This window comes from Cannabis sativa, chromosome 3, assembly GCF_029168945.1.
Source record: "Cannabis sativa cultivar Pink pepper isolate KNU-18-1 chromosome 3, ASM2916894v1, whole genome shotgun sequence".
Taxonomy (NCBI): domain Eukaryota; kingdom Viridiplantae; phylum Streptophyta; class Magnoliopsida; order Rosales; family Cannabaceae; genus Cannabis; species Cannabis sativa.
The window spans coordinates 41,649,918-41,673,799 of NC_083603.1; the positions used below are offsets into that span (position 1 = coordinate 41,649,918).

The following is a 23,882-nucleotide window of genomic DNA, read 5'->3' on the forward strand; positions in this document are numbered from 1 at the left end:
TTAATTGATTAATAAAAATTATATTTTTCAACTTATCCCTAAGGGTTACATACTTCAACCTCACTATACAAGTCTTCAAAAAAAAAAAAAAACACACTTACTACAAGTCCACAAAATATACTGCAAAAAAAAAAAAAAAAAAAAGATAAATATATATGTATAACATTAACACTATTAAATAATATCTCTATGTAGTACTTGAACACTTTCTTTTAACATTTTACAAAAATATTATATCGATATTTTTTTTTATAACATAGTATTTATCCGATTATTGAAATTTAGATTATAACATATAGTTTATATGTACCAAGATATGCTTAAAAAGCTAAAAATAGAATTATGCATTTGGTGTAACAGACCATTTGGCCATATTCAAATTTAATTTTTCTTGTCTTTTTTGGTGATTTTATTATTAATTTTCAGTATAAGCACTTTTTCTTCTTCATTCATTATTGTATTTGTATTCTTTTTAGTGGTGGAGGTTGGGGCTATATGAATGAGGCAGTAATTAATTTGTTTAGTAGCATAAAAACCATGAAAAAACTTCATCTTCAACAATGCAAAAAAGAGTCTTTATTAGGTTATTATATCTGTGGCCTTCATCAACATAGGTAAGAATATCTACACTCTCATACTCTGCAATAATTTAGAGTGCTTTTCTTCACATCTCTATATAGATTATTTATTATTAAACTCATGGCATGTTCAACTTTTACATTATTGACTATTATTTTTAAACTCATCTTTCTTTCTTTTCACAAGTCTAATCTTTATCTTTTGGCATATAAAATAATATATGTTGTTTTCTCTTCAAAATATTCAAATTTAATACCCTTTTCCATAAAAAAGATACTTCATTTAAGTATATCATTTTATATAAGGTCGGCTAAACCACTCTAAATGTATAAATGTATAAGAGCATCCTTAATGGTACTCTTAATTATTTTTATCTAAAATAGAGAATTATTTTTATAATTGTTGCTCCAATCAATCATTAAATTTGTCAACTATAAATTAATTTCAAAAAAAGAATATAAAAAAATTAAAAAAAAAATTACAAACATACGGTCTCTGTTTTTAATATTTTTATGGGGTTTTAGATTTTATTTACATAAAAAACGGTTTTAAGTGTATTTTTATGTTGTATTTTTGTTATTTTATTGTTAATTTCTTTTATTATTTGTATGTTATTTTTTATGTTGCTTTGTTGTTATTTTGATTTTATTTCTTGTTACTTTCATGTATTTTTTTTTTATAATTTTATAAAATATCGTAAAAATATAAAAATATAATTTTTTTTACAACTATTAATGTTCATGTAATTATTCCAAAAAAGTAACAGTATCATTAAAATACTATTAAAAAAGTTTAATAAAAAAAAATAATGAGCACATTACATGTAGAGTTCCCTATCTATTCTTTATTATAATTTTTTTTTGACGTGGTAATTTTTTTATTGTTTTAGAGTTCATTATTTGAAGATAAATCCCTCAATTTATTTATTTCATTTTCAGACTTTAATTTCTCTCTCATTTATATTTGCAAGGAGGGGACTTACCATGCATAATGACCCTATTGAGAATATAGTATAAATAGAATTAGTAGCACTTATTTAAAAATTAATCAATATATAGTAAATTAAGTAGATAAGTTTAAAGTATTTAAATTATGTGGTTGGACCTAGCAATGTCATTTATTTAATTTAAGTACACAATAGGCATAAATTTAATAGATGTAGACAAAAAGGACAAGATGATGAATCATTTATTTTTATTTTGAAAGGGAGTCTAAATCAGATTTAATAACATAGCACTACTAATATAAAGTACTTCATTTATATATATATATATATGGGCATGCTCTTAATGGGTATTACCCATGAATGGATATTTTATTATTAGCCATTGGATCAAATCTAATGGTTGATATTTATAGCTATTAATTAAAATTTTAAATTAAATATTTTTTATTTTAACCTATTACCTAATGACATGGAAGTCATTTTTTATATCTATTCTTTCTATTTTTGTGCTCATTCCATATATACATTAATACATTAATACTTTACAATTTAATTATGGTAATTTAAAAACTTAATTACACCTTTAAACTTCACTACAACAAATATTTCCATTCTAAAATATTTTTTTTTTTTGAAAAGGCATAACATATATTATAAAATACATAATAATTTATCAATATAAAAAAATATTAATTATAATTAATTATTTAGCCTATATTGTAATAACATATTTTTCTTATCATTTTTTAGTTTAAATTTTAGAAATTTAAATTTCTATAATAATATTATAATTAATTTTGTTTTATAAGATAGGAAAACAATTTTTTTTTCTTACTTATTTTTATAATTAAGTAATTCTTGTATTAAATGAAAATTTTAAGAGTTTGTAATTTTTGGAGTGGTTAGTCTTACATCATTATTTGTTAATCTATATTAATTATTGCATTAGGTAAACTATAAAAAAGAGAATTTATCTATATATTAAAAAGTACAAAAGAGATGAATAAAATAAAGTGGTAGTGCTATAAAATTTGGATCATCGTACATTGGATATTTGTAATAGCAACACATGTCTTTTACTTTTTTATTTAACTTTTCTTATTTGGTTTCATAGAGTTTGACATTAGTAGCTAACTTTTTTCTCTCATAAAATATGATGTTTGCTGACTCAATTTTTAGCCAACAACGAAATCACAAATACAATATCACTACAAAAAAGACCATCTTTAGTGACAACTTTTTAGTCACAATAAAAAAAAAATTGTAACTAAATGTGACTTTTAGTCGCAACAAAAAAGTTACTTGTGACTAAACATAGTATTTAATTATAAGTTGTCACTAATTTAGTTTTAGTCACAACAAGTATTGTGACTAAAAATATATTTAGTCACAACAAATTGTTATTTTTGTTACTAATACTTTTAGCCATGAACTTTTTAGTCACAACGTAGAAATGACAATTTATAATTAGTTACAACTTTTTTACTTTTAGTCACAAGTTTTGTTGTGACTAAAAGTATGATTTTTTGTTGTAATAATAATTTTATAATTTGTGATTAAATATTTTTATTTTTTATTAAGTAACATAAGTTAATTTCTAAAAATAATTTCTCAAAATCATCATTCTCTATAATTAAAAAAGGAAATATACTTTTTTTTTTATAAAAAAAAAAAAAAAAAAAACTTGTTGGTAACCTACTCTAGCAAGTCACTAAATTACCACCTCATCAATTTTTTTAGTACCCATTAGTGGGTATTACCCATTAAGAAATCATCCATATATATAGATATAGATATATATACACACAGATTCCAATATGTTGCCATCTTCACATGTGAATTGTGATAAAACTTGGTATAGAGAAAAAATAAAGCAATTTATTATGTACTTCAAGTCTTCTGAAAATATTGTATAAGTATTAACAATTCTGGTTACAGATTCAACTAAAGCTAAAATCAAATGGCAAGTGAGTCAAACACACCTTTATTAGCTCAAAGCCAAAGAGAAGGATCAAGTTTTTTAAAAGCATGCTTCAATGGAACAAATGCCTTTTTGGGTTAGTACAACTTCTTCTTCTTCTTCTTTTTATTAATAAAAAAGGTTACTAATTTGTTATGATTTACTTTTCAGGAATTGGGTTACTAACAGTTCCTTATGCTCTTTCAAGTGGAGGATGGTTGAGTTTAGTGTTGTTTTTCCTAATCACAATCATGACTTTCTACACTGGAATTTTACTCAAGACATGTATGGATACTGATCCAACAATAAAAAGTTACTTAGACATAGCAGAGAGAGCATTTGGGAAAAAGGGTAGAATCATAGTGATGATTATAATGAACTCAGAGCTTTATTTAGTGGCTATAGGACTTATGATCTTAGAAAGTGACAACTTAAGAAAACTTTTTCCAAACTTTATGATAAAGATTGGAGATTTATTAGTTATTGAGGGAAGACAATCATTTGTGTTGATCACTGCTTTGGTTATCTTACCTTCTATGATGTTAACTGAGTTGAGTATACTGTCATATGTGTCTGCAACTGGTGTTTTTTCTTGTCTTATAATTCTTGGTTCAATTTTCTGTGTTGGTGTTTTTGGTGGAGTTGGGTTTCATGAAAAAGGGAGTTTGGTTAAAGTGAGTGGATTGCCTACTGCTGTGAGTTTGTACATAGTTTGCTTTGCTGGACACCCTGTAATTCCTTCAATCTACACTTCAATGAAAAACAAACACCAATTCAGCCAGGTTAGTATTTTTCTCATATTAAATTCTTATGCTGAGCAAGCTCTAAACATGTTGCAGAAGCTATTTTTCAGCTTATTTCGGCTTTTTAGCTCTAAAATACTATTTTAATATAAGTCAACTTTAACCATAAACAGGCCAGATCTTGTCTAGAATTCAGAATCTAAGATCGTGTTTGGCTGTGTTTTTAGTTTTTAAAATTGTGTTTTCAAAAGTGAGAATAGAAAACAGTTTTTGTTATTTTAAAAATTTAATGGTGTTTAACACAAATTTTTTAAAACTATTTTCAGATTATTTTTTTATTAAAAAAATTAATATTTTAACACCATACTATGACATGAACTCACTCGGGTTCGAGTTCGGATTTGTTCTGAGTTTAGAATCCGAGTATGTAAACAAAAATGTAAAATATTATATGTTAGACAAAAAGAAAATATTTTTAAAAATTGAAAACATTTTGATGTATGTTTTCTAGTTTTTTAAACATTAAATTTTTTTGCCAAACTACTTTTATTAGTTTTTAAAAACTATTTTTAGTTTTAAAAAACAGTTTTTGAGTTATAAAGCCAAATAACCTCTAACTCACTAAGAGCATGTTTGGTATTGTTTTTTATTTTTTGTTTTCAAAAAATTATTTTTAAAAATAAGAACAAAAAATAGTTTTTGAAGTTCTTAAAACACAAGTCATGCTTAGTTAGTATATTTTAAAAACAATATTAACCAAAAGTGAATTGATTTTTAAAACAAAAAACAACATGCAAATTATTTGTAACTTTGTTTTCTGAAAACTGTTTTTAAAAAAACAAGACAAACAAGCCAAATTATTTTTAAAAAACAATTTTCTATTTTAAAAACACAAAACAATTTTTTAGTTATGATGCCAAACATGCAATTTTTTTTTATGATAAAGTATGAAAATTTCAGAAAATAATTAGAAAAATATCATTTTTTTTTCTTTCTTCTGACTTACAATCTGCAGAAATTTAACCAAAGTTTGTTTTATTTGATTTTGGTTACAGGTTTTACTATTCAGCTTTGTTCTCACAACTTTGACTTACTTATTAACCTCATGTGTAAGTTATGTTATGTATGGAGATAGTGTTGAGTCACAAATCACACTCAACTTACCAACCAAATTAATCAGTTCACAAGTTGCAATTTACACAACTCTGTTAATTCCAGTGACTAGATATGCTTTGATGTTAACCCCAGTTGCCAATGCCATTGAAGGAGGGCTTTCCATAGATTACAAGAACTCTAGAAAAGTTCAGTTACTTGTTAGGTTTGTGTTACTTGTAAGTACCACAATGATAGCCTATGTATTCCCATATTTTGAGAATCTTATGGCCATTGTTGGTTCTATTTTTGTAGCACTTGGTTCATTTGTGCTTCCTTGTCTTTGTTACTTAAAAATTTCATCTTCATATGAAAGATGGAACTTTGAGTTGGTTGGGAATGTGGTAATAATTTTGTTTGCAACTCTAGCTGGGATTTTAGGGAGTTATTCATCTATAGCTGAGCTTGTACACAATTATTGAACCACTTTTTCAAAAGTTGGGTTTATGGAATGAATTAATTAATGTGTATATTTGTCTAATAGTATATATTTCTTTTATACAATAATTATAAAATAGTTACTAGAAAACAAGTTGTTTCATTAACTTTATCTTTTTGAAAATGAGAGTGACGTTTTTCTTTTAACATTTTGTTCATGTTTCTTTAAAAAAGTTAGAAAAGAAATAACATTATATATATAATAAGACACTTTAGTTGAACCTTAAATATGTGTCGTCATAACACTTGAGTTAATATATAGAGATTAAATGCATTAAGTCATGCCATGCCATGATACTTTGGAATTGTATAAGTTTTCAAGGTAAGCACAACAACTAGAGTCATTTATTCATTATTAGTCTTGAAAAATGTTTTTGGGGCCAAGATAGATACGTTATTATAAAAGAGCATTGTTATTGGGTATTAGTGGTACCTAGCACCCTTAAGACGTATCGTTTTGCGATTGGTTAGCTATACTCTTTAAAAACTATTATATTAAATTATATGAGACCCGATACTTAATTAGACTAATAATAATATTAACACGTACGAGAATGCTTAACAATGCAACATCCATTTATATTGAATGTATATTATATATAAATATAAATACAAGACACGTAAGCAATGATGATGATGATGAATATTATGACTCATTAGATTGTCAAATAATGAATCCAAAACATATGAGATATGATCTAGCTGGTGATACCACTGCCTAGGATACATCTATCTATCCATGCATTGAGCAATCTCAGTGAACCACACTCAATCACAAACATGTGTAAAAAGTCATTCAATCTAATTACAATTAAATTTTAAGTTATTTAATAAAATTATATGCCAATCATAATTGAATGATATTGGATGTAAATTTTGAAAATCCAATTAGATCAGATCGAATCCAATAAATAACTGAATCGAACCGATCTATTTATCATCTAATTATATTTATATCTTTTTAAAATACATTAATAATTTTACATATTTGAAAAAAAATATATTAATTGATTTAATATATATTTAACACACAGGGTCGGCCCTGAAATTTAGTGGGTCATAGAAAAAAAAATTTGTTTTTGATCCTTATTTAGAAAAAAAAAATGTGGTATCTTTCAAAATCAGTAAAAAAAATTATATAATTTCAAAAGGAAAACAACTTTGGCCTCAGAGAGGGCGATAGTTTGTTCCACGCTACTACCTTTGACTTCAAAGAGGCGCGAAATTCAATCAGATGAAGAACTCGGTACAGTTTGTTGGATTGATTGGCAAAATGGCCTAGCAAGTGATTACTTTTCACATGCTCTTTACACTACTTCTTTTACGTTGATTTTGTTGAGATTTTGCATTGTACACACCTTGCCACGGTCAACTATTGCTCGGAATGATATGTTAGTTGAACTAGGTTTTGGATGATGAAGTTCGTCGCGCCCTCTTTCAAATGCATCCCCGATAAGTCCCAGGGACTTTGATGGGATGACTCGCAGGTTACATAATATTAAAGGAAAAAAATTTAGTTCTAAAATATTAATTCTCATCTTCTTCAACGCAAATAAAATTGTAAATGCATATTGAATAAATTTTATTTTTTAGTAGTTTTATTATAAGATCATGAGAATTAGGTTGGACTAAATTAATATTTAATATGTATGTTGGGTTGTTAGGTTTTAAATTATATTTTATATATATTTATATATTTTAATGAAATCAACTTAAATTGTAGCTAAAATAGATTGGATGGATATAATCAAATCTAATAGACAATCAATTAATGCATTCAATAGTTGATATCGATCTAATCTAATACATCTATTGGATCAGATCGGATCGGATGACTCAATTCAATTACATTAGATCGGATGATAAAATTTAATATCCAATAAATAATTAGATTGGAACAGTAAAGTTCAAATCCATTAAATGTAATTCAATGAACACCCCTAATCACAAATGCATCTCTCTCTCTCAAACCCCAAATACAACTCTTTCTAGACTTCATTTAAAAAGTCTAAGCAATTTGTCATTTTTTTTACATTAAAAGATGTCATTTTTACAAAGATTTATTAAAATAAGGCTTTAATGTAAAATAAAATTCAAAATTGGCTATTTTGAAATTATTTTGCACTTTTGGCTTAATTTGGATAATTTTTTGCAAAATAATTCATATCTATCTATAAATAAATAAAAGATCATTTAGCAAGGAACCCTCAAAGAACAATACATGAAAATATTCAATGGAACTTCACTTCAATAAGATTTTATGGTCAAATTGGGAACTTGTATTTTGTTGTGTTGTGTAATATTCCCACAATTATTTAATCAAATCTGTTGCTTTCTGATTAGTTAATTAATTAATTATCAATTTCTATGTTTTTGGATAAGTTGTCGTTTTTATAAAAATTTAAATAGAAATTAAAAAGAAAAACAAATTGTCGTTCTATATGAATGATGTCGTGTTTCAAGAAAGTTGCCGTTTCACGAGAAAAATGTCGTATTCAAAGATGTTGTCGTTTTTCAACATTATTGTCGTTTTTTAAATGAACAAAATTGGAGGAATCATTTCAATTTATAATTGTTGTTTTCAAGCCAATAAAATCGATCAACTTAACAAATTAGTAGACTTAAGACTGTAGATTATGTAAAGAAGTGAATCTTGAGCTTCACCAAAAATCAGAATAATCATGATTTTCTTTTCCTTTTTGGAATTCATACAACTCAAATTAGCCTCAATTTCACATTATATATATACACCAATGTCACTCAAATTTGAAACTCTCAAATAAAAACACTTAACTTCAATAAGATTTCAGTACCTACCGATACAAGAAATTAATCCAAACAAAACAAAAAAAAAGTAATCTTATCCCTTCATTCATGTCTACTAAAGCAGAACAGAGTATTCTGCAAAACAAAACCAATGAATCCAAATCTATATAAATTATCAAACCCAATCCAATAACCCCAATAAAATATATCATATTAATCTAATTAATTACACAAGATAACCCTTGTGATAGCTAAAACAAAACAAGAAACAGAAAAGAAAAACAGAGTAACAAAATCCTTAGCAGACCATTTCTTAACAGCTTTAGCTTCAACTCTCAAACTCTTAGCCCTTCTAAGAGCATCAACCTCTTTCAACAGATCAAACTCAATACCCTTCTTCTTCAACTCCTCAACACACTTACCCAAAAGCTTACAATCCTCTTTCTCTCTCTCCAACAATTTCTCCAAATGAGACTCTGTTTCACTCTTGTACCGAACTGCCCAGATCAGACCGAGAGAGAAGAGAAGAGAGCAGAGTGAAGGGATCCATGATCTCCTACAAGCCAGTACACCGGCCGGGCCACCGCGAGACGAGGCGTCGAAGAGGAGGATTAGAGAAATGGAGTGGAAGAGGAAGAAGAAGACGTAGAGCATTGTGATCTCTTTACGAACAGAGTCGATTTGAGTCTCTTTGAGGGAAATTCGGTTGAGGATTAACTCTTCTTCTTTGAGCCATTGTTTCAGGAGAAGCTTGTGGGTTGGTGTGTCGGCTATTTGCTGAAGTGGGTGTGGGGTTTTTGACTCCATTATTGTTGTGAGTTGATTTTTATTGTAATCGGCCATGGATGGAGTTGTAAAGCTAGACAAAGAGAGAATATATATATAAAGATAGGTTTTTTATTTTTGTTTAGAGAGTTTTTCTTTTGGGGGGGTTTTGAGGTTGTAACGGGCCAGAGGGGTTTTAAATCTCTGTAACGGTCGAATTTAATTGTGATTTTACCGAAATGCCCCTTGTTTTGGACTGTATTTACGATAATGCCTGTATTGTAGTAACGGCCGAAATCTTCAGTATGCCAACGGTAATGTCTATTTAATTATTTTTATTTGAAAAAAACTAATGATTTTGACAAATCTCTAATAGCATTGCTATTAGGTGCCTAGCATTTTCTTGACATGTCGCGTTATGATTGGCTAGCGATACTTATAGTGAATATTGTGAATGGGAAGTCTTGTTTCTTAAGAAATCACTTTTTTAAAAAATTAAAAAAAAAAATAAGCTCATTATTTTATTATTTTTTTTTTTTGAGATAACAAATTAAGCTTATGAGAATGAGCAAAATTTGTGAAACTACATTTATAAATTTTTATTTTAAGTGATTAAAGAGAATAGACATTTTTTTTTTTCTGCCCAAGTCATCAGCTTCTCGTAACATATTATCATAATGAAAAGAAAGAAAAATAAATATCTTTAAGGCAGATTTTTAAAAGAAAATGTTTCATGGGAGAATTCTTTTGAGAAAAGAGAACATTAAGAAAGTATAGGAAAATATTATTTATAAATGTTATGAGTTCACATTAATTTAACTCTGAAATTAAAAATGTGAATCATTTCAAAAAATAAATAAAAAAAAATGTAAATATTTTATTATCTTTGTTTGATCTTGGAAAAAGAAAATTAATAAAAATTAAGAAATTCCAATAAGAGATTAAGAGGGTAGAAATTTATTATTATGTACGGTTAAATATACGCTCCAAATAATAATACCATTTATGCATTGATATATATGGGTCCAAAAATAATTATTTGATATATATAAACTCATAATAATTTCCTCTTTTTGTTTTTGTTTTCTTTTTCCTTTTTTAGAAGAAGAATATAAATTGTTTGAAGCTCCATTATCAGTTCTTCACAACTGAAAACCCAAACTTTTCATATATATTATTCCTTTTTATATAATTAAAATAATAATTAAAGTAAGCATTATTGGTGACCACACTAACTCTTTAATTTTTAAGCCAAAAAAATAGGAAGAAAAAAAAATAATGACCAGCTCAAATGACAAAATTTTATCAGATATCTTTTTTGAAAGGGAGGCCCAGTGTTAAAAAGTACCAGTTTCTACAATACATAATGGCCATTTATTTATTTATTTTTCTCTTTCATGAAGTTTCCTAAATATAGATATATATTATTACAAGAAACACAAAAAATTAAGTTATATATTTTTATGATGATATAATTATTATTTATTTAGAAGTGATCATGAGTAACATTTAAGATGATTTACTAGCACTCTTTTCTCTTTTGCCTTCTTTTTAAATAAACAACTTAATTTTATTTTTTTTAAAGAAAAAGAAAGAAAAAACTGAACTCTAATATAATTTTGATAAATATAATCTCATAGTGTTCTTTGAGCCTTGTTTAATTAACCCTTTGAGTTGTTCTTGAACTTCTCTTTTCTTTGTTTAATTAATCTTATTTTTTCTTTTTTTTTATATGTTGAATTATGTTCTTATTTGTATTTTATTTTAGTTTAGTTCTAACCACCATTCCCCTTTCTGAGTGTAATATCTCCAATAAAGTGGTACATAGTTTTAAAAAGTGTTATATATATATATTTTTTTTTGTTTTAAAAATGGTTATATCATTTTTTTTGTTGAGTAAGTGTTATATTATACTTATTATCTCAACAAAATAAAATAAAAATTGAATGTCTTTATAGTAGATATTTACCCCAATTATTTACTTTAAAAAAAATATACGCTCCAATGCATAACTTCTTCATGTATATGGGTCCAAAATTAATTGGGGTTTTAGTTTTACAAAACAAATTGAAGAGGCTCCCTCTCAAAAAAAAAAAAAAAAAAAAAAGCTCTTAAAAATAAAAAGATTTTTTTTAGTTGAAGTAAATGTATAATAGAAGTGTTCATTAAACTACTTTTATTGTATAAGCCGCACTACAGTGTATAAAAAAAAATACAATTTTAAGTTTTTTGTGGTGTACTTGTGAGTCGAATCTTTATCAAACCATATAGTATAGTGTGGTTTACAGTTTTGAATTCAATAATTGCAGTTTAAACAACTCATCACACTAATTTTTGTAATTTTATATGGCCAATTACATATTTATATGTGACAGTCAGTAGTCCCGTGATCCGTAAGGGGAAACACCGGGTAAGCTGTGCAATCCCACACCGCCTGGGGAAGGTCAACTGGGATGATTCTGAGACTGTGTAGGTATGGGACTACACAGTTGAAGAGAGCTTAAATGGATTGATTGGTACTACCTATGTCAACAAGGTGCATCTTGTTTTTCGGTAGCCCATCACGAAAGAACTCCACAGTTAAGCGTGCTTGACCTGGGGTAATTTAAGGATGGGTGACCTCCTGGAAAGTTTTCCCAAGAAGCGTGCGAGTGAGGACAAAGCACGCTGGAAACACTTGTGTTGGTCTGTAGGGTCAGTCATCAATCCAGGAAGCAGCCAGAGTGACGAACTCGTGTATAAGAGCTATTATTCCATGGGTGTAAGGGCCCAATAGAGGCTTGAAGCGGGGACGTTACAAATGGTATCAGAGCCTTGACCCAGCCGAAAGTGTGGTCGACGAGGACGTCGGACCCCGTAAGGGGGGGGTGATTGTGACAGTCAGTAGTCCCGTGATCCGTAAGGGGAAACACCGGGTAAGCTGTGCAATCCCACACCGCCTGGGGAAGGTCAACTGGGATGATTCTGAGACTGTGTAGGTATGGGACTACACAGTTGAAGAGAGCTTAAATGGATTGATTGGTACTACCTATGTCAACAAGGTGCATCTTGTTTTTCGGTAGCCCATCACGAAAGAACTCCACAGTTAAGCGTGCTTGACCTGGGGTAATTTAAGGATGGGTGACCTCCTGGGAAGTTTTCCCAGGAAGCGTGCGAGTGAGGACAAAGCACGCTGGAAACACTCGTGTTGGTCTGTAGGGTCAGTCATCAATCCAGGAAGCAGCCAGAGTGACGAACTCGTGTATAAGAGCTATTATTCCGTGGGTGTAAGGGCCCAATGGAAGCTTGAAGCGGGGACGTTACATTATACATTAATAAGTATCATGATGAGATTTTAAACTTTTTACATAATTTTTTATTTTATGTGTTAAAAGATTGTTTGAATATATATTAGTTTAAAACTTTGTTGTATTTTTATTAGGTGTATTTCTCGTTAGAATTTTAATAAGATATTGTGTTTTTAAAATTTTACATAGTGTTACATTTATTTGGCGATAATTTAAATTGTTCAACACTACATTATTTTATTTTATTTTATTTTTGCATTGTATTGAGGTATTATGGTGCGGTCCCAGTTTAAAAATTTGTAAAAATTACATATACAGTTTGGTTTAAAAAATAGCAAAAATTTTACATTACTCGCACTACGAAAACTTAATATATACAACTTCAAAGTGATATTTTGAAGCATGAATTTGATTGAGATTGATCACTAGTTATAGGAGAGCTTTGTGTTCTCTTAAAGATGAATGATAGCTCAATATGGTTATAGGATGAATGATAAAATTTCACCTAAAGATGACTAAATGAAAAGGGAAATTTGATTTTTTATGCTTACATTTGGTTAAAAAAAATTTTCACTAATATTTGTAAGATATGACAATTTTTATGATATCCCTAAAATACCCCCATTTACACCATCGGACCACCCATCGGACCACACCATCGGACCACCCATCGGGCCACCTATCGGACCCATCGGACCACCCATCGGACCAAATCTGCTACCAATTTTTTTTTTTATATTTTTGTACATACAAAAGTAGCATCAGGTGACCATCGGACCACCATCGGACCCCATAGGACTACTAATTTTTTTTTTTTTTTGTATGTTTTTGCACTAAAAAAAGTATGGAAAATTTGAGAGGGGTATTTTTTTTATATTTTCAATAGTGATATGTATTAGTTTAGAAATAAAATATTAGGTATATATAAGTATAGAATATCAAATTTCCCAATGAAAATGATAATTTTTTTGTTGTGGTCTCACTCACTCCCACATGCACATATAACAAAATATGATAGTCTCAAATGACATACATAAGTCTATATTCTTAGCTTGGTAAATTGATAAACAATAACTTTTATCTTGTACTCATATCACAATTTTTCTTTGCTAAAATATCAAGAAAATTTATAGTACACATGAAACCTAAAAATAGAGCCTATTGTTTTACACACCAAAAACAATGTGTGCTCAAATTTGATTGTAATGAAGGCCGTTCCCCTTGTACTGCTCGTTGAGGTTTTTGCTTTCAATAAAAAACTTAATTATCAAAAGAAAAAAAAATCAACATCAACAAGAAAAATGAATAGTGGAAAATTATTTATAAAGTAACAATTAAGGTTGAATAGCTCTTATCCTAGTTGTTAATATTAAGAGAAAAAATGAAAAGTGTTAAATTATTATCGAGTATATTTGGATAATTTTATTGTTATTATTTTGAATAAGACATCTAAATTCTATCCAAATTAGTTGAATAAATCAATGGAAACCTTTTGAAAAAAATAAATATCATTTTGGATCTTGTATTTTGTAAAAGTTATTAATTGGACTCTTTGTTTTGTTAAATGATAAAATAGACCATGTATTTTCTAAAATTGTACAAATAAGACCCTGAACTGATTTTTTGTCAAAATGAAACTTAATAATAATATGATCCATAGATGTTATTATGACAAAACTGGTTATATTTTCTGTATCTGTTCGTATTAGAAATTGTCTTAAAAGTTAGTTATATTAAAAAAAATTATTGAATATGAAACTCAAGATCCTATTTTTACCATTTTAGAAAATATAAAGTCGATTGTATAGTTTTGTTATGGTCCAATTGATAATTTTTACAAAATATAAGATCTAAAATGATATTTACTTAAAAAAAAAAACAATAAAAATCATGTCATTTATTAAAACATAACTTTTCTTTCAAAAAAAAAAAAATATTAAAACATAACTTTCTTATTGGAAACCATATTAAAACATAACTCTTAAAATGTCGAATTTCATTTTGAAAAAAAAAAAAAAACAAGAAAAGAAAACCCTTAAATCCAGATAATAATTAACAAGAAATGGTAAATAGTTGGTTTTTAGTTAATAAGAGGCTCCTTCATTCATGTATATGGGTCCAAAAATAATTACTTCGTTGACTGGATTTTCTTTATATATATAGGAAATAATTTTGAAGGCTGCGCTCACCTACTAAAAAAGCTTTATTTATTTTTTCAGAAAAAAAAAAAAAACTTTCATTATTTATTTTTAAAGTAAAAGCTGCTAGAAGCAACTAATTTTATGAACTCCTTTGTTATTTTTTCTTTTTTTTTTTTTTTCATTTTTGGTTAAAGAAAATGACCCTATTTTTTAACACCCACTTACTTGATTGATGCCATTATGGGGCATTGGGATCAATAATTTGCTTCCCTTTTTTGTTTCTTCTAATTATTGTTGAAGAACATAACATTACAATCGAATTGACTAGCTCTTCCTATGACAAAACTACTTTTTATATTTATCTCTTTTTGAGGTCTAACCATTTTCAAAAGTACCTCTTTTTAATCATTTGTAGAAAACGACCACTTGCTAAAATATACACTTCAATTGGGATTGGGCCTTTATGAAAGGTCTATTGGGCCTCAACTTTCGGAGAAGTTTGTGATTAGTTGTCCAAATTTCACTTTGATCAATTTTGCAAATTATTTCTTTTCAGTAAAGTTCAAGATTAGTGCAATGAAAAATGAGCCAACAAGGATTAATTATGAGTAATATAATACATCATATGGTATTGACACCCTTTAACAGTTTTTTTGTTTTACTTTTTTGGGCAAACCTTAAGTATTACAATGGCTGAAATTATATGGAAAGTCATATATAATAATTTCAGGAAATTATAAATTTTATGAGTTTTTATACAATTTGTGCAAAAAATATAGTTTTATTTTATTTTCAAAAATGTTATATTATGAAAAAAAAATATAAGAAAAAGGTAAAAGAAAAAAATATAGGAAAACTAAATAAGGATAACCATGTACATTGAAGGTAAACACTTACCTTATACTATTTTTCTCATATTTTTTTTAACTTTTTTCTAAATTTTTCTCATAAATAACTTTTTTTTTAAAAAAAAATACTATATTTTTGTACTTGTACTTATACCTTAAAACCATAAAATAAAAACAAAATGGCTAAACAAACCAATATATATATAATCATTTATATCCCAAAATTCTTAAACATTCTCTTCTACTATATAGTCAATAAAAAGTATAAACTAGCCTCTCATATGATCGAGATTTTTGACAACTAGATTAAGAAAAGAAAATTAGTAGTTAAGAGAGCTTAAATGAAGGAAGACAAGAAGATTTCTATATAATTTGAGTATTAATGAGTCTCAATGTCAGTGAATAGAAAAATTATTTGCTACAAGAATGGAGATTTTCAAAAAAATTGTAGTATTTTGACTGTTCATAACTAACTCTACTATACAGTTATTTCTGTTTTGTTAGTTATTAGTTTAGGTAGTTTTTTTTTTTCTGTTACAGTTGTTAGCTTTTCTATTCTGTAAATCCTCTCAGTATAAATAAAGGAGTAGCTAATCACTTTGATTAGCTTTTGCCATTTCTTTACTCTTGCTCTGTTTCTTGCTTTTCCTCTGTGTTTTTCTTCCATGGACATTGTTTTACATGGTATCAATCGCTATTGACTACCGTCCATGGCTTCCTCTACAACCGATCCTGCTCCTGCAACTATGGCCCCTGCCAATCCCTCTGCAACTATGGCCCCTACCGATCCTTCTGCTGCTACTCCTACAAATCCTGCCTGGAATCCATTTTCAAATTCTCTTACTTCTTCGCCGTCTCTCAAACTTGATCGATTCAATTTTCTCTCATGGAAATCGCAAGTCGTTCTAACTGTGATTGGACACGATCTTGACGAAATCTTGTTCACCGGAGTTCTACCACCCCAGAACCTTGTTACAGGCGCACCAAATCCCCAATACAATCAATGGAGAAGGAAAGATCAGCTCCTCCTTTCTTGGCTCAAATCTTCCATGACAGAAAGTGTTTTTGCTTCAGTCGCCAATTACCAAAGTTCCTTTGCTGTGTGGCAAGCCTTGGAACAAAAATTTGCCAGCCAAACCAGGGCCCGTCGTCTTCAACTCAAAGGGCAATTCTCAAACATTCACAAAGGAAGTCTTTCTATCTCTGAATATGTTGATAAAATTCAGTCTATTACTGATGCTCTAACTGTTGCTGGTTCACCTGTTAGTGATCAAGACTTAATTTTACAACTGCTCAATGGTCTAGGATCAGAATTTGATTCTGTTGTCTCAGGGATAACGTCGAGGAGTGACGATCTAACCATTGAAGAAGTTCAAGCTCTCCTTCTCTCTCATGAAAGTCGGCTTGAACATCATCAATCCATGACTGATTTGACTTGAGAACTAAATTTTGAATTCCTTAGTAATGAGAAGATGACTTCTATTTATAAAGAGAGCCATTAAATAGTCCTAAACAACCAATTAACCATGAAACATACAATTATAAAATAGTAATACAGGGTTGTAAGTTTAATTTCTCTACACTAAGCCCACATAGCAGGCCTAACTGAGTGGTAAGTAGAGAAGAGTTAACTTGTTCAATATTGTGACAGGTGATGTGAGCCAACTATGAACACATGGAAAAATATGGTGTGTAAATCTCAATGTTTATTATGTTTTATGAGAAACTCATTTGCCATTGGTATGGAAGAGACAGGTGGGGGCCACGACAGTTAGTGTTCCTCCTAGTGTCCACACCAAATTATTTTACATGATATAGTAGAATCTGAATGTAAGAATATTTTATTCAAAAATAATCTTTAATTTGTTATAAAATTAAATTAAATTTTAATTGGGGTCAATTATAAATTAAAATAACATCTAAACTATAATTAGTTATATATTTTTTAAGTTCCGTATTAACAAAAGTATACTTTTATATAAGAATAATTACATTTAATAAAATATATACATATATTTTAGAAATTTATTTAGGTAAACTGAATAATTTTATTATAAATTATAATACATGTATAAATATTATATTTATTCAAAAATAATTCTATTATAATATAATATTAATGATTATTCATTGTTATTATTGTTACATTGATATTTTTTTATATTTTAATTTTTTAATGTAATTCTATTCAGTTATAATCTCTCAATTAGAATATAATTTACTTGGTTCTAAGTATATTCTTGAATAGAGGTTCTACTGTATAACAAGTCCCCTAGAGATATTCCTCTGTGATCTTGACTTTGTCCCGGACTGATTATTATTAGTCAAATTCAGAGTGACTGACTACTTCGGACTGCATTTACTTGCATGTGTACATTTTTGGCATTAGTTTGACATGGGATGTCACGTGGGTTGTCCTAAGTGGACCCTTCCTAGGGCTAGGTGGTAACACGTCCTTCGAAAGTATGGACAACGCATAATACAAGGACAAAATAAGAGATTGATTAACAAATGTTAAGTACATATATATATGAAAATTACAAGATAAAGATTACAACACAATATATTATATAATATAGTATCTAATAGATGAAGAAGAAGATAAACACTACCTCATAATTTTGAGTGTAGATTAGTATGGATCACCAAAATTTAAATAATGTATTATCACCTTTGTCCAAAAATTTATTTTTCCTATTTCTAAGCACTAAGGAAACTCTCTTGGAAATAACTTTAAAAATTATCAAGTCCTGTATTTTCTAGCAAATGCTTATTGATTATAAGAAAAAAAATTCATTATCTCAATATGAGCACCTTAGATCTCTTTATATATTGTTTATGATATTACCATTTAAAATTAATTCTAATTGATCGTATAGATATTATGGACTGATCAATATTAAGTGTAAGACTAAAAGATATGTAACTTATATGGACATATCATAACTTCTATAACATCAAAAATTTGAAATTGTAACCTAGCTTTTACATAAATAATTAATATAAGTGATAATTGTAGAGATTATATATAACAAGAAGTAATTCTGCTATATGTTACAAAAATATTGACAATTATATTATTACACATAATATATCATGTAAAAGTGTATATATGAGTAATATTGTTGAGAAAAGTAATTAATGAGATAATGGCTACCTCATCCAAATAATAGAGCAAAAAGAACAAGTATAATTAATATTCTTACGATATAACCTTTGCTTACTACTACTAATCGAATGATCTTCATCTAATTCTAATCCATGAAGGATTTGTGAGAAGTAGAATGAAGCCAGCAGAAGTATACAAATCAAGAACAAAGCCTTTGATGCATTGAAAAACATCCAATATGCACCCAAACATAGACTATGATACATCTTATTCATCACATACATAATATTGTATCATATTGTATAAACATATACATTTATATAAAAGAGATGGAACTTTGAAGTTAGAAGAATCAACTTATATAATTAAGGTGTTAATTAATTTAATGCGAAATTTGGGAAGCAACAAAACTGTGGGGGGCATTAATTTTTTCCTACAAGAAAAAATAAGGTAGTTCTAAGGGATTAATTAATATTTGGTCACATGTATTATATATAATTATTAAGTATACGTCAACGTTTAATTTGATGAATTAGACATCCACCAAACTGATCCTACATATATCATATAGCCAATTAAATAATAATTAATACACATATTATTATTATTATTATAGCTCTTTAATTTGAGTAGTACTTTCATGTTTAATCTAAAGTAGACGAGCCATATTAATGGTTTACATATATGTATATGAATATGGTTTTAGAGGATATACTAAGCTATATATAGTTCTTTATATATATATATGCATTAAAAAAAAATTATGATTAAACATGATGATCATATTATTAACCAATCTAATCTAAACATATACTTATCATTAATGTAATGAAGACTAAAATGGTCACAGTTTCGTTGAATAATATATGGTAATTAATAGGTAAATAATAACATGCAAATCTAGATAAAATAAGTTTTGATAGGAGAACAAAAAAATAAAAATAAACACAAATAAATAGATACAAGCTTAACCAAATTGGTGTAATTAAATTTGTCAAAAAAAAAAATGCAAGATTAAGAAGGTGTTTGAAAATTGGCATCATGGCAAAAAACTGTTTGTTAAAAATAAATAATTTATAAAATCAAAAATAAAAAATTACTTGTTTTTGTTAAAGAGAGACTTGGGTACTAATTGTAAACAATAGAGAAATAGAATGAAAGAAATGAATTATGTATGTTGTATTGAATAGCCAATAACCAGGTTTATATACAAGAGAAAGGAAAGATTTAAAACTACAACTGAACCAATACAACAAACTATAACAGAATTGGTTAAAAACCAGATAACAGAATATCAAAAAGTTAGTTGTATAAACCAACTAACTCTTTTTCTCTTGACAGCCCCCCTCAAATGAAGTGTCCTCTGAACAAGAGACACTGAGTTTGCTCCTTAAGGCTGGAAACCGATTGCTTGAGATTGGCTTTGTAAGGCAGTCGGCAATTTGATGTTCTGCAGGGACATGTTGCACTTGGATATCTTTGTTAAGTACCTTGTCCCTAACAAAATATAGATCAATTTCTATATGTTTGGTTCTTGCATGAAGAATGGGATTAGCAGCTAGCATAACCGAGTTGATGTTATCACACCAAATCATGGGAGAAGGAGCTTTAGGAACATGAAGTTCAGTAAGTAAAGATTGGAGCCAAGTAATTTCAGAAACCACAGCTGCAAGGCTTCGAAATTCTGCTTCTGTAGATGATCTAGAGATGGTAGGTTGCTTTTTAGATTGCCAAGAGACCAAATTTTCACCAAAGAATACACAAAAACCAGTTGTTGATCTCTTATCATCAGGGTCGGCAGTGTTGGGTTTTATGCCCTAAATAAAACTCATTTCAATATAATCAGATTTACTTATTAATATAGATCAGAAATAACATTTAATGTTGCATGGTTCACATGATTTATTTCATGATTATATGTACATAATGTATAAATTCATCTGAAACCCTTTTCACATACTTGATCCTGTTTATTGTGCCGTCAACACATTGGAAAGTAAACATGACTATGTGAATAAAGTTTCCTAGATTTATCAGACACAGGGTTTTACTGATATGATAATCTACAACAAGAGTTTACTTGTATTTGGAGAAATACTATGTTCTTTCTAGAACATTGGTTAAAGTAAAGCTCAGGTTGGATGCATGGAGTATGCATCGGAAGGGACCGATATTGAACTTTGACTTAGATTTATTAAACTTACCGTAATATCTATTTAAGTCAATATCGCCTAGTTGATCCTAGATCAAATGATCTTAATCCTGATATGATTAGGCTCAATCTTGAAAGGCTATTCGTGTTCTTTGATTTGTTAGTTAAGCCTACTTTTAGGTCAGGGTGATACGTACATTTTGGGAACACGGTAGTGCAATTGAGTGGGAGCGCTATCATAAACATGGAATCTATAGCTTCTATCTCGCGAATAGTAAGCAAAGGATGATCTCCTTCGAGCTTGACCAAACGAACATAAATGGTGGAGTACTCATTTCACATAAGCTGAAATATCATTTATACGGGGTCAAGTGTTTTAAGGAATAAATACATTGTAGGGTGTAACGGTAATTTAATCCCTTTACAGTGTAGATCATTCATATAGAGGATCATTGATCACATTAGGATTATAACAATGGATAACTAATGATGTGTCTATATGGTGGAACATATAGAGCATTCTATATACTGGGAGTGCAATTCTAAGTTCTATGCGTGGATTCAACGAAGAATTAATAAGTTAGTGAATTTTAGTGCTAAATTCTTGATCTACTTATTGGAAGCTCGGTTATATAGACCCATGGTCCCCCCACTAGTTGAGATAATATTGCTTGTAAGACTCATGTAATTGGTTTTGATTAATCAATTATAATTCTCAAATTAGACTATGTCTATTTGTGAATTTTTCACTAAGTAAGGGCGAAATTGTAAAGAAAGAGTTTATAGGGGCATATTTGTTAATTATGATACTTTGTATGGTTCAATTAATAAATATGATAAATGACAATATTATTTAATAATTATTTATAGTTATTAAATAGTTAGAATTGGCATTTAAATGGTTGAATTAGGAAATTGGCATTTTTGAGAAAATCAGATACAAAAGGTGTTAAAATTGCAAAATTGCAAAAAGCAAGGCCCAATCCACTAAGTTTAGGGCCAGCCACTTTTGTAGGAAATTTAAACTGATTTTTTCATTATTTTAATGCCATATAATTCAAATCTAACCCTAGTAGGAATGCTATAAATAGATAGTGAAGGCTTCAGGAAAATTACACTTTTCTTCTGACTTTTTCTATTCAGAAAAACTGAGCCTTCTCTCTCCCTATCTTTAGCTGACCACTCTCTCTCTTCTTCCTTAGAATTTCGAAATCCTTAGTGATTTGAGTAGTGCCCACACACATCAAGTGATACCTCAATCATAGTGAGGAAGATCGTGAAGAAAGATCATCAGCAAAGGAGCTTCAGCATCAAAGATTCAGAGAAAGAGATCCAGGTTCAGATATTGATAATGCTCTGCTACAGAAAGGAATCAAGGGCTAGATATCTGAACGGAAGGAGTCATATTATTCCGCTGCACCCAATGTAAGGTTTCCTAAACTTTATATGTGTTTAATTTATCGTTTTAGAAAGTTCATATTTAGGATGTTAATAAACATACTTGTGAGTAGATCTAAGATCCTGGTAAAATAATTTCCAACAACTGGCCTCAGAGCCATGGTAATTGATTTACTTGCAAGAAATTTGGACTTTAAAACGATTGTTTGTATGTTCTTTGGATGGTATCATGTTGTATTGAGTGTTATTTGATGATTGATTGATGTTTGTGAAATTTTCGTGAAAAATAATTGTGATTTCGTTTCTGGAATTATTTTTATTGGATAGTATGGAAAAAATTAAGCAAGTTAGCCTTTTACAGAACTCAATTTGGATTTTATTTGAATTAGTTATGATTTTTTGAAGATTTGACAAAATCGGGGCTGTGCTGATAGTTTCCTGCGATCGCAGAACTGTCCGTACAGTTTCGAATTTTTTCAATTTTCTTCAATTTTTCATACTTTTTCATGGAATTAACTTCCAATTTTTTGTATGGTTTTGTATATATACTATTACTATTCCTAATTCAATTCTAATTATCATTTTGAATTAATTTAAATTTTTTTTAATTTAATTCAAGATATTAGTGTAATTTGAATTTGAATAGAATTAGTATTTATCTTTTTGCTTAAAAATCTATCTTATTTTTAAATTTGATTATATTTTTTTAAATTTAAGGTCAGATATTTTAAGATATTTATAATATCTTTTAAAGATATTTATAATATCTTTTAAGATATTTTAAAAATATCTTATCTTTTAAGATTTTTTTAATTAAATTTTTTTTAGATATTTTGACCATATTTAAATTTAAAATAAGATATTTATAATCATGTAATTTTAAATAGATATAAGATATTTTGCTAATTTTTTAAATTTTGTTATTTTATTTATTTAAATTACATTTAAAAAATTTGAAAAAGATATTTATTTATCTTTTCTAATTTTTTATTTAATTTTTATTTATAAAATAACATTTAAAATTTAAAAGTAGTTAGCAAATTTTTGAAATGATATTTAGGTTGGTTGAAACCTAATTTTTCAAAAATTGTAGGTTTAATTTTAAATTTTTTTTTTAAATTTCGAATTTTTTTAAATTTTTTAAAAATTTTCGAAATTTTTTTATTTTTTTTTATTTAATTAATTATTTTCGAAATTAAATATTTATTTAAAATTAAATAAATCCTACATCCAACTATCCAGCTAACCTTGTTGCAGGAGTATGTGTTTTAGCTTATGTGTAAGTTTTTAAAACCTATTATTACTTGATTGCAAATAGCCATGGTTACTTTTTGCCAGATCTAATGATCTGATGGCTCCCTTGGTCAAGATAATAATTTGTAACAGGTATATTTACAATCTTCTTTCATCTGTGTATGACCTAGCAACATGATAGGACCCATCCAAAGTGTGCCTGTGTGAGCCTATGTGTTTAATTTTATTATAGATGCATATAGGTTAATGTTGCTAAATAAAATGTCATAGTCATTGATAGATTTTATTTAGGCCCATTAAGTTTTGGGCTTATTCAATTAATAACAGTTGTTCTTATTAAGGTT

The 23,882-nt window shown here is 28.1% G+C and overlaps 2 protein-coding genes across 3 annotated transcripts; one reads left to right on the plus strand and one right to left on the minus strand.

The window, feature by feature from the left end:
* The first annotated feature begins 177 nt into the window (after positions 1–177).
* Positions 178–5,858, plus strand: LOC115710302 (amino acid transporter AVT1J). Of its 2 annotated transcripts, none has more exons than XM_030638666.2 (4): positions 178–614; positions 3,464–3,582; positions 3,657–4,267; positions 5,284–5,858. In XM_030638666.2, exons 2-4 carry the CDS (start codon positions 3,486–3,488, stop codon positions 5,800–5,802), a joined length of 1,227 nt encoding a protein of 408 aa, XP_030494526.2. In that variant the 5' UTR covers positions 178–614; positions 3,464–3,485; the 3' UTR covers positions 5,803–5,858. The 2 variants fall into 2 exon arrangements, with proteins under 2 accessions (XP_030494526.2, XP_030494527.2); XM_030638667.2 differs by lacking the exon at positions 178–614 and adding an exon at positions 3,334–3,380.
* A 2,725-nt stretch (positions 5,859–8,583) lies between these two features.
* Positions 8,584–9,513, minus strand: LOC115708804 (uncharacterized). The gene has a single exon (XM_030636818.2). It carries the CDS (start codon positions 9,425–9,427, stop codon positions 8,807–8,809), a length of 621 nt encoding a protein of 206 aa, XP_030492678.2. The 5' UTR covers positions 9,428–9,513; the 3' UTR covers positions 8,584–8,806.
* Between the last annotated feature and the right edge of the window lie 14,369 nt (positions 9,514–23,882).